At 37.0% G+C, this 12,984-nt stretch overlaps 1 protein-coding gene across 1 annotated transcript in view; it reads right to left on the minus strand.

The window, feature by feature from the left end:
- Positions 1 to 834: 834 nt before the first annotated feature.
- The window catches only part of LOC128640393 (pulmonary surfactant-associated protein D-like), a 31,099-nt gene continuing 18,949 nt past the window's right edge, over positions 835 to 12,984 (minus strand). The window contains exons 2-5 of the mRNA XM_053692884.1: positions 12,043 to 12,165; positions 6,535 to 6,642; positions 5,081 to 5,164; positions 835 to 1,217 (exon numbers count right to left, since the gene is read on the minus strand). Of these exons, the coding sequence (XP_053548859.1) occupies positions 835 to 1,217; positions 5,081 to 5,164; positions 6,535 to 6,642; positions 12,043 to 12,165 (698 nt within the window). The remainder of the gene's footprint in view (positions 1,218 to 5,080; positions 5,165 to 6,534; positions 6,643 to 12,042; positions 12,166 to 12,984) is intronic.

The following is a 12,984-nucleotide window of genomic DNA, read 5'->3' on the forward strand; positions in this document are numbered from 1 at the left end:
AAGTTCAGTAAAAGCTGTTTACATTTTAAACAAAACAAGAAGGAAACACAACTCCTGTAGAAACCACTTGGTTTTAGTGCTGGAAGCCCATATTTTCAGAAAACAAAGAATCAAAACAGTTTACCTTAAAATTTCTTCAGCTGACAATTTTAACAGCCAGTCAGCTTCACACTCTGCAGTTAGCAAACACTTCACAATGCAGACCGCAAGGTATGGTTCCCTTATTACCTGTATCACTGGTGGGCCGATTACAAAATGCGACCTTAGAGGGAACACTGATCAAGTCCCTTTAAAAAGTTGTGACTGCCCGTGTTTAGTGTTTTGTAATGCAGTTGTGTACCACTAAACCAAAGCTGACAAGGTTGTCTCTTTAATTATTTTTACTTTAACTTTTTTTTTTCATTTTTATTCATTTGTTTAGTAACGTATTTAAAAAATGTGTGTGATGTCGGTATCCCTGACAGTAGAAGTTGTTCTATGCAGCAGGAAGTTGACACTTGCCAGGTAGAAGCGGCTCCATTTAAATCAATCTCAATCTCCACATTCACTGCTCTGATAAGGGGTGGGCACAAATTCATTTGAATCTCAGAGCAGAAAACATTTTTGAGTATCCTGTTAACTCTTAGCAGACTGTTACAATTATTTAGACTAATTTACAACAAAAATGATAGGATATGTTTTCCACAGATATATTAAGAGCCTGAACAATTTAGGGATCCATTTGATTAAATGAGAGGGATTTATAGATCAATTAAAGACATGCAGATATTGTTTATTTGCTCAACAACTGATAACCATCACAATTGCTAGAATGGCTCTGCTTCCTCTGACATTTTATCTAAATTCACATATTGTCAGGTGTCGTTGATAACAAACACAGTCGTTCCATTTTCCATTGGCAAGTATTTCCGTGCAGTCTTCTGCATCGTTATTATTGTTGGGCTCATTTGGGCTCCAGTTGTAGTAGCTAATTGCTTCACCACTTGGGTACCTAAAAACACCTTCTGTTTGGATATCATTTATACCCAAAAATGCTAAATTACTAAATTGTGAAATGATCGATGCCACAGCTTGGTTCTCATCAACGGATCGTGGTGAGGCCAGTTGACCTCTACCCGTGATGCAAGTAAATGATGCATCATAATAGCTACTGTATTCTCTATAATTTGTAACAAAGAGCGTATCTCCCGCACTTGAACCTCTAGCGAACAGCAGGGCTAAAACAAAGAAAAACACAAAGTTTTGTCAAGATAAAAATGTTGTATGACAAATACTTTTGACAAATGTACATTTGATCAAAATTTTAAAAAATCTACTTGCATCATATTTAAAAAGCCCTTAGATAAAGTTTTCTAAAGCATTGTGATTGACCCCTCTGTATTTAGCCCCATGCAAAGTTAAAGAGTCATGAAACCCAAAAATGTTCTTTCATGATTGAGATAGAGCACACAATTATAAACAACTTTCTAATTTACTTCTATAATTTAATTTGCTGTGTTCTCTTGGTATCCTTTAGTAAACAGGATACCTAGGTATTCTCAAGAGCTGGGAACTAGCTGCTTATTGGTGGCAGCAAACATATACCTCTAGACATTGATTTATTGATGTGTTCAGCTAACTCCCAGTAGTGTATTGTTGCACTTACAATAAAGGATACCAAGATAATGAAACAAAATAATTGAAGAAACTAAAAAGTTATTTAGAAATTGTATGCTCTATATGAATCATGATACACATAGGTGCTGATCACAATACTTTAGAACATTTTATAAAAGGTCTTTTCTACAAAACTCACACCCATGAAATTCCTCTAAAAATGTCATAATACATTTTGATTATGAGGTCAACCGTAATCCTACTTTTAAAGGAATATGAAGGTCAAAACTGAAATGTACATATTTGCATTATAAATAGAAATATTTTTACAATGTACTTCCATTAGCAAAAATGCTTCTAGCAAAATGTATTTTTTTTTTATGGGCATACACACATATGCCATGAGTGCCCATGTACCAGTGTTCAACACCATGTCTGCAATCTGGTGGTGTGTATTGTGATGCCTCTATTTAAAATTGAAACACATCCATGCACATTTTAAATTTGACCTTTCTGTACCTTAAAGGGCCATTATACACTCATTTTTTCTTTGCATAAATGTTTTGTAGATGATCTATTTATAAAGCCCATAAAGTTTTTTGTTTTTTTTAAAAATGTATAATTTTGCTTATTTTTAACCCCTTAATGACCACAGCACTTTTCCATTTTCTGTCCGTTTGGGACCAAGGCTATTTTTACATTTTTGTGGTATTTGTGTTTAGCTGTAATTTTCCTCTTACTCATTTACTGTACCCACACATATTATATACCGTTTTTCTCGCCACTAAATGGACTATCTAAAGATACCATTATTTTCATCATATCTTATAATTTACTATAAAAAAAAATATAAAATATGAGGAAAAATTGAAAAAAACACACTTTTTCTAACTTTGACCCCCAAAATCTGTAACATATCTACAACCACCAAAAAACACCCATGCTAAATAGTTTCAAAATTTTGTCCTGAGTTTAGAAATACCCAATGTTTACATGTTCTTTGCTTTTTTTGCAAGTTATAGGGCCATAAATACAAGTAGCACTTTGCTATTTCCAAACCACTTTTTTCCAAAATTAGCGCTAGTTACATTAGAACACTAATATCTTTCAGGAATCCCTGAATATCCCTTGACATGTATATATATTTTTTTTAGTAGACATCCCAAAGTATTGATCTAGGACAATTTTGGTATATTTCATACCACCATTTCACCGCCAAATGCGATCAAATACAAAAAATCGTTCACTTTTTCACAAATTTTTTCACAAACTTTTGGTTTCTCACTGAAATTATTTACAAACAACTTGTGCAATTATGGCATAAATGGTTGTAAATTCTTCTCTGGGATCCCCTTTGTTCAGAAATAGCAGACATATATGGCTTTGGCGTTGCTTTTTGGTAATTAGAAGGCCGCTAAATGCCACTGCGCACCACAAGTGTATTATGCCCAGCAGTTAAGGGGTTAATTAGGGAGCTTTTAGGGAGCTTGTAGGGTTAATTTTAGCTTTAGTGTAGTATAGTAGACAACCCCAAGTATTGATCTAGGCACATTTTGGTATATTTCATGCCACCATTTCACCGCCAAATGCGATCAAATTGAAAAAAAAGTTAAATTTTTCACAATTTTAGGTTTCTCACTGAAATAATTTACAAACAGCTTGTGCAATTATGGCACAAATGGTTGTAAATACTTGTCTGGGATCCCCTTTGTTCAGAAATAGCAGACATATTTGACTTTGGCGTTGCTTTCTGGTAATTAGAAGGCCGCTAAATCCTGCTGCGCCTCACACGTGTATTCTGGCTAGCAGTGAAGGGGTTAATTAGGGAGTTTGTAGGGAGCTTGCAGGATTAATTTTAGCTTTAGTGTAGAGATCAGCCTCCCACCTGACACATCCCACCCCCTGATCCCTCCCAAACAGCTCCCTTCCCTCCCCCACCCCACAATTGTCCCCGCCATCTTAAGTACTGGCAGAAAGTCTGCCAGTACTAAAATAAAAGGGTTTTTTAAAAAATAAATATTTTTTTTTTAGCATATTTACATATGCTAGGGTGTAGGATCCCCCCCTTAGCCCCCAACCTCCCTGATCCCCCCCAAAACCGCTCTCTGACCATCCCCTCTGCCTCATTGGGGGCCATCTTGGGTACTGGCAGCTGTCTGCCAGTACCCAGTTTGCAAAAAAAAAGGGCTTTTTTTATATTTATTTGGCTTTTTTCTGTAGTGTAGCTCCCCCCCCCACACAGACAAACCCCCACCACCTTGCTGATCTTTTTTTTTTAAAAAAAATATTAGGGCATTTAAACATTTTTATTAACACATTTTCTGTAGTGTAGCGGTTCCCACCCGCTCCCTCCCCGTGCACGCGCCCGCCCCCGCCCTCCCGTGCACGCGCGCGCGTCCGTGCGCGCCCCCGCTCGTCCCCGCCCACGATCCCGCCCCCCCTGCACATAACCAGGGCCATCGATGGCCGCCACCCGCCTCCCGGTCCGGCTGCCACCCACCAACGCAGGGAACCACCAATCTCCGGTGCAGAGAGGGCCACAGAGTGGCTCTCTCTGCACCGGATGGCTTAAAAAAGTTATTGCAGGATGCCTCCATATCGAGGCATCACTGCAATAACCGGAAAGCAGCTGGAAGCGAGCAGGATCGCTTCCAGCTGCTTTCCAAACCGAGGACGTGCAGGGTACGTTCTCAGGCATTAACTGCCTTTTTTTTGAGGACGTACCCTGCACGTCCTCGGTCGTTAAGGGGTTAAATAACATTGCTCAGAATCCTAACCAAGCCCCAAAGTTTTATTTGAATACCGTCAGCTACCTTCTCCAGCTTGCTCCTGTTTGTGTAAAGGGTCTTTTCATATGCAAAAGAAGGGGAAGGGGGAGTGTCTTATTTCCCACTTGCAGTGGGCTTTCCAACTACCTTTTCAACAGATCTAAACTGAAAGCTTCTAAGTACGTTTTTAAACCATTTTATACTGGATTTTTATATCAGTATCTGTGCATCTTATTCTTTATAGTAGTGTCTATTACATGCAGTTATATGAAAATGAGTGTATACTGTCCCTTTAAGTAACTCCAAAGCAATGCCCTTCAGCCCTTTCATGGTATTTAAGGGATTCACAAGAATTTGCCTCCTAAAAGTAACATCGTTTGTGCTGTGATACTATTATGTCCATATTAACATTGTAATCACATAACATTATTATTGTGCTATCATGACAAATCCAATAATGGCATCTGGGAGATAATTGCAACTAGAACGTTACGGTTTCTGCAGTAGTAAAACCCACTGATTGCAGAAACAACACTTTTAACCTCTTAAGGACATATGACAGAATTTTTCCGTCATAAAACATTTGAGCAAACTGAAAGCTGTGTCCTTAAAGGGTTAAATACTAGATAGGATCACATGAACTCAACATCTGTCTGTCAGTTTCATTTTAAAATGGAAGGTATGATATGCTGTATAATAAATACTAATGCACTCACCTTTCTTCTGTATATCTTTCATTGTTTGCAACCTGTTCAGTCTTCTTTCTAGCAAAAATAATCGGAGGCTGAGATCTGTGAGTTCTGAATAGAATGAAACATTTAATAAATACATTTGTTTGCTGTTATTTATTCAGTAACTATTAACTTTGTACAAATTCTTCAATCTCATTTTAATAAATGTCCATGGTCGCGTTAACATCTTTTTCAGTTTTATGTGAAATTTAGCACATATTTGGGGTTCTGAAAAACACAATAACTGTGAAAGCCAGAGGATTTTTACACTAAGGTACATATCACCTAAAACTATTAAAAGGTACAGAGACAACCCATTAAAATAAGTAAATCTCAACACATTTTTATTTCAATTTAGTTTTCTAACTCTCTTTTGTTCTTTTATTTTACATCTTTGTCTCAAAAGTTTGTTTAATTTTCTTGGTCTTAGGGATTCCTTGTCCTCAGGCTTTGACTATTAAAAGGACAGTATACGATAAAAGTGTTTCCAATTACTTTTTTACCCGCTGCATGTATAAAAAGTATGAGATTTGCTTTTTAAAGGGACACTCAGGTTTTATAAAATGTTCATGATTTAGATACAGCATGTAATTTTAAACAACTTTCCAATTTACTTCCATTAAAAAAAAAATGTGCACAGTCTTTTATATTTACAATTTTTGAGTCACCAGATCCTACTGAGCATGTGCAAGAATTCACAGACTATACGTATATGCATTTGTGATTGGCTGATTGCTATCACATGGTACAAGGGGAGTGGAAATATATATAACTTTGAAATTTGTTATAAAAAAATCTACTACTCATTTGAAGTTCAGACTAAGTGCTATTGCATTGTCTTGTTATCTTGCATTTGTTGATTATGCAAATCTAATGTGTTGACTGGTCCTTTAAGGTTTATTTGTGTATATGAATTAGCTGATTTTGTGTTTTGAAGCCACAACCTAATAAAATGGGTTGAGTGTGTAGGTGTAATCAGATTTCATTACTTTATCACATTGTGTACACATACATACTTCTTTATCTTATATCTGTCCATACCAATCACTAATACTTGGAGAGAACAATGGAAAATTATAATTTTGTTACCTTATCTCTTCTATAACCCACTAAGAGTGTAATTTCTTCTACTGGTTATGTTTACACAGCTTGGCCTTAAAACCAAAAAAATTCAGGATAGGTGGGGATACCACAGGCTAAATTAACTATTTATAGTGACAATATAAGAATAATGTAAATACTTGTAAACAACTCCAGCAGGTAAAGTGGATCATTGGGAGCAAATTAAACGGGAGAAAATGTTTGAGTAAACTGTCCCTTTAAGCCAAATGCTTCATAGAATACCATTTAATGCATATATTCATTTTTACTATGCACAAAGTACAGGTTGAACCATTTATTAAACTAAGTTATTATTACATAAACAATATTATTAATACCTGCAGCTCCACTGTCACCGATCTCCCCTTTTCCACCTTGTGGTCCTGTTTCTCCTTTTGAACCTGGAGGTCCAGATATTCCTTGTAAGCCAACTGGTCCTTCAGACCCTAGGAACATAAAAATAAATTAATAGTTAAATAATGATAGCAAAATTGAGACATCTGTTATTTGTATCTAGAGTTGTTTTATTAAAATAGAAACAAAATAGTAAATATAGAGCATAGACAAAAGGATCGACAAATCCCCATAAGGTGCGCTAGTGCTGGGTATTAAGCTTCAGTCCGGAGACGCCGAGTTGTGGCAGCACTCTCAGAAAGTAATCACGAGTGGATTCCTGGATGCAGAAAAAGGAGAGAAAGAGAGGCGCCAACCATAAAACAGTATCGTGGAGCAGACCACAGGTGAATTAGCCCCCCCCCCCCGTAGTGCGAGATACTCACAAGTGGAATGGCACAAGCTCCGTGCCTGTACTAGCGGATCAGGACTATTCTGGGTCGCCCGACAGACACACAGGGGCCAGGTAACTTATAAAGTATCCCGAGGGGTGAGGTAATACTCAGAGTTTGTTTCATTTGATAAAACAGCAGCAACTTGTTTCCTAATTCAAGCAGCACCCAGGGATAAGTCCATTGGATAATATTGTTATTGGAAAATACTGCAATTGATCAGACATATCTACTAGCAAGTTCCTTTTGGTTGGAGCCTAACGGAGCAACCCGCTGCTGATTGGAGGTCATTGTCTGACGTGTACTTGCCCCTGTGTGTCTGTCGGGCGACCCAGAATAGTCCCTATCCGCTAGTACAGGCACAGAACTTGTGCCATTCCACTTGGAAGTATCTCGCACTACGGGGGGGGTCGCTCATTTACCTGTGGTCTGCTCCACGATACTGTTTTATGGTTGGCGCCTCTATTTCTCTCCTTTTTAAATATAGAGCAAGATTACAAGTGACACACTAAGCGTAGTGCAAGTCACAATATCAATATCATGACTGCTCTAACTTTAGTGCACTATTACAAGTTGAAAGCAAAGGCTAAAGGTGTTGAAACAAAATGTGCAAAAAACACAACATGAATACATTGACAAATACAGTTACAGTCTTGATAAAGGCCATTGCTTAAATGCATAGATTGTTGTTCCAAGCTGTTTGCTGCTTCTTAATAACCATCCCACCAGAAGAGCGACCACACAGGAACGTCTTAATTGTGGGTGAAAATACAGCTGAGGAACTGGTTACAGATGCCATTCTCACACATAGGAGATTGTTACCCCTGTTTCCCTGTAAGACAGGGCACATTCAATTGGATCGCCAAAGACCGGATCACTACGGATCATCTATAAGACTGACACAGAGAGTATCATGGTTTCAACCAATCCCTGACCCGCAGTCGTCATCTCACGTGATCCGGAAGTGTGCACAGACACACCAGAGACACCGCTCAGTCAGCATTTCTCTCTGAAAAGATGCCGCTCGGTCGGCACAATAAAGCACTTTTACCAAGGTTTGATTTTGATCTACAAATAATTTTTAATCCTATATCCACTGCAGTGCAATTTTACTTCAATCCTCTACCGGTATATCATATCAGATAATATTGTCCTTTTGCTCTCTACAGCAAAAAAGCTGAACTTTTTATTGAGATTTTTTATTGAGGCTTATTACTCTGTTTTATGGAATGTACAGTTACATGCATTAATTCATCATGTTTTATTCTCTGTTTATTGATATTCATGTTCGGTAAAAATTTTCACATTTAATATCTATCTCATTTGACATTATTTCTCCCCTTTTGGGACATCTTAATAAGCTATTGATTTAGTGCTCTCCCTTATTGTTGGTTCTTAGTTTTGTTTAACATTTGCTGAGGATCACTCTTACATTTTAGGGTGTAGCTACACTGAGAACCTCTAGGAGTATTTTTCTCTAACTTGTTTGTATTACATACATACATATATGAACTATCTGATAAAAAAATATTCATGTGTTAATATAAAAAAAAATAATTAAAAGGCTTCATAGGTAAATAGTATATAACAAGGTGGCAAACACATGTATATATATACATAGATTCAAAAATGGAAAAAGTGTTCAGATAATGACCCTTGAGTTCTCTAAAGGTATATACTGAGGACCCAAAATGGGGGTATGTGTCCCAATACAGTCCGTGTGTGAAAGGACAAACAGTCAAAAATTAGTAATGTAAATCAAGGACCTCATGGCAAAACCCTCCAACAGTTCCTTAAGTGTCGATGTGCTCCACTTCAGCCTAGATGTCAAAGGTGTAGGTAAATATGCGTAAGTCACTGAAGTAATGTGTCATCAGCCAAAGTCTCTTACCCTCCACTGGTCTGGTGGGGTGCCTGGGCACACTGCTGTACTTCCTCACGGACTGGCGATGAAACCTTTCTGGGGGGTGCACCCTGCGTGTCTTTCCTGGCGTGCAAAGAGGCTTGTTTGTAGTGAGAGCGCAATTCCGGGTGTGTCACCAGTGACGTAGCTAGGCACTCTGGTTTGGAGCAAGACGCGGAGGGGCGGAGAGTAAGCCCGGGATCCAAGGTAAATGCAGCAAACGAGCAGCATATCTTTAAAGTGGTATGCCCAACCGCTAATGAACAAAACAGCAACGGAGCAATAAGATGTGCTGACTCTGTACAATAGTGTGCTGAAAAGGAATATTTATTGGAAGTCCAATACTGGTGCTGAGTAGCAAGATCACAGTCAGGAACGCCTGGTGCGTTTCGAGCATGTGTAGATGCGGTTCTTCCGAAGAAGTGCATCTACGCATGCGTGTGTTTTATATGTGTGTGTTTTATATATATATATGTATATATATGCATACTGTATATACACATAAACACATATATACATATATATATATATATATATATTTACCCATACAGAAAACATTTTAATATTTGTAAAATGTAATAATGTTCTTACTGTGTTTTTACTGTAAATATTTTATGTAGTTTTTAATATATCTTTCTCTTTCTCTCTCTCTCTCTCTTGATCTTTTACAAAAAATCTTATATTTATATATACTGTGTGTATATATATATATATATATATATATATATATATATATACAATAAATATAACTTTTTCTTCTATGTGAAGAACATTGGAATGTAAAATATTCTTAATTTGTGAAGGATATAGCGTACCTGGTTAAACAGGATCAGGTTAGAGCAAGAGCGATAGGTATTACTGCCGTCACTATATTTAAGTCCAGCAGTAAGCGTGTGTTGGGTTTTACTCCCATGTAAAAAAATTCTTTCAACTATTAATACTCGTGCTATTCCGTCTGCATAAAAAGTTTACTTTCAGTGGTATTAGCACTCAAGCAAGAGCGCTAATCAGGACTGGGAATAAAAGGCAGCCCTGGAAAATTTGGAGACCAGCCCTATTTTTATGTTGTCAGTAAAATGCACACCATTTTTCTCAAAGGGGATTAATGGAATATGTTTTTTTCATAATTATTTTATATTAGTTTGTATTTAAAAAAAAAGTGCCAGACTGTGGTTATATAGGAAACTACAACCCAATTGCATCCATTAATCACCCCGTTAGTTTGTTGCTTTCCAGCCCCAGCTGCTGCAGTCCACCGGGAAATCTCCTTGTATCCTGGTTGGCCAATCCGGCCATGGCGCTAATTAACGCTCCACTTATAATCGAGCCCATAGAAGGGTGTTTAATAAGGCAGGGTAAATATGCCAAAAAAGGAACACATTGAAATCTTTATTTACCCTGAATAAAAGTTAAAAACTGAACAATCTGCAGCAATAAAAACACTTTTGTCAATATGTTAACATATTCTACAAAAAATAGTAATCGCCTTAAACAGTGCAGCCATCACATTAACTTTTTAAGTGCACAGTTTTACACAATTATACTTTTTTTGATTGATGATAACATTTTCAACCTTAAAAAACAGTATTTAACAAAAATAAGATAATCAAAATACAATTAAAAATTAATTCCTCGATACCTGGTTCAGCTTCCACTTATCAGAGTTCACATAAAGTGGAACTGTGATATGCAGAGAGCTAGGCAGTCCACGAAACTGTGAGATTATTTACCAAACAGAAAGGCTTGAATTGCTTGCTATGTATATCCCATATACTGTATTCTATGAAGCAAGTCTAATAAATAAATGTTATTTTATAGACAGTGTTCAGTCTAAGACGTATCATTTTTATGCTATGTAAAGAAGCACATACATATACGTTTTTAATTTGCTTATTTTTTGTTGTTGCATATTCCCTCTTATTTTATTAGTGTCCCTCTGTAGCTACTATTCTGTATATTTGCATTTAATACATGTAAAGGGGAAACATTCTTAAAGGTTGGTGGAGGAATATATATTTAACAACAAATTCTATTTTTTGGATCTCTTTATTGAAATAGACCAAGGTTTTCAAAGTGACACTGGAGGGTACTTTTTGGAGATTGAGTTTCTGCATTTTTTAGTGAATACTGTATGTGCTTAGCTGTATGAGCAGATATACTATGTAGCAGTGTATTTATTAGCAACCTAAACCATTAAGTTCCCTATGAAGACCTAGATTAGAAAGGAAGCGCACAAAAATAGCGCTATTGAGTGCTAAAATCGTTCAAGTTAAATAGTGTTCCTATTCTTGCGCTCATATTACAAGTTGAAAGTAACATGTTTTTGATTGAGTGAAAGCCTCAGGCACATTAACATCAGGAGGTCAGATAGTACCAGTGAGCTAAGTTCCTCTTCCTGTTAACTTCTATGGGGCTTGCTACAAAATGTTGTTCTGGCTTTTGCCTGATCCTCCGACCTGCACAAACTGCACTTTCAATAGATCAGTGGAGGGAAGTGTAGAGCTCAACTTACAACAGCTATTCAGGACATCAGGAGCAGAGGTGAATACTGAATTTTAGTTAAAAAAATGAATGTAAATGTTTCAAAGCTACAATAGTTACCTTAAAGTGCTCAGGAGAACATGGGGAGCTCGCTACGGTAAGTATTAACCCCTTAAAAAAATAAAGTAAACTAATGAATACTGATAAATTTTGTCAGTATTTTTTCATTTTCTTTAATTATCTATCGTTGGTGCATTAATTAGGATATTAATTCGTTAAAACAGAGGAAAATCCGATTTTTGTCACAAATTTTCATTCGTTCAAAAACAAATGCACATCCCAAATTTTTACTTGTAATACCAGATTGTGCGTTATTGTGAGTGTGGGCCTGTGACACTGATAGGGTACTCTGAATCAACAATAGTGCTCTACTTGTAATCTGGGTTTAAATGTTTTCACCTCCATAAATCTTGCTTCCTGTTTCTATATTGTGAACATGGTATCTTTATAACTTAATATAACTTCTTGGTGCATCAAACCCCCAAGCACTAAGTGTACAACAATTCTTATATGGACCTATATATTATGACCCAATAAAACGAGAATATAATATATAAGTTGAAGAAGGTTGATCACAAAAATTGTTTTGTTTCCATGTATTATAAAGCAATGCTTACCTATATCACCTGGCTTTCCTTTGGACCCATCTTTGCCTGGTAATCCTGCAGTCCAAGGAGGACATTTCAAATTAATGCAGCCGATTGTTTCTATGTCTTGGCATATCTTGTTACTACTTGTTTCTACCAATATAATACCCAGCAAAAAAACAAAAGTCTGAAACATCTTGCAGGAGCTTTATCCCTGTAGAGATAAGTAAATACTTAATTACTCTAAATTAAAATAGGTATTACTTATAGGCACAGAAAGAAATATCTGCAAAGCATTGAGCTTGAATACTAAGGGCAAGTGAGTTCATGTCAATTTGCTTTACACTAAAACAATCTCTCAAGCTAAGTTTTCATTAGTTACTAAAGATAATGTTTGCACTTTTTTGGGCTTCTTTAACCCTTTGAGTGCTAAGCACTTTCCCACATGGGTGCTAAGCTGATTGAAGTTTTTTTTTAATTTTCTTTTTTAACTTTTGTATTTTGTTTTCCAGATCCCCAAGACTTACACCGTTGGAAAGGTTAGGTAATTACCTTACCAACGTTGGGTCATGGGGGTCTGTAGCTGCTAAGAAGCCTGAAATACAGGCTTCTAAGCAAACTGTCCCCTTTCCCTATACTTTGTATAGTACATTTTTAATAAAGTTGCTTGGAGATATCATCATGTCATTGCGCGTGATGTCACCACGCAAAACGTGAAGCCTCGGCGATGCCTGTCACTATGCAGGCCCAATAACCGGGGTAGGAGTGGGTGAGAGCCCCCAGATCTCCCTCAAGGTGGGAGAGTGCTAGCGACGGCTCTGAGCCGTCGTTAGCACCAGAGTGGGAAACTCTGCGACGGCTCAGAGCCGTCGTTAGCACTAATGAGTTGTTTTTTTTTTGTATATTTATTTTAAAGGGATATAAAACCAAAAAATTATAAATGCCCACAGCATTTCTTTAAAAATAAATAAT

This window comes from Bombina bombina, chromosome 9, assembly GCF_027579735.1.
Source record: "Bombina bombina isolate aBomBom1 chromosome 9, aBomBom1.pri, whole genome shotgun sequence".
Taxonomy (NCBI): Eukaryota; Metazoa; Chordata; class Amphibia; order Anura; family Bombinatoridae; genus Bombina; species Bombina bombina.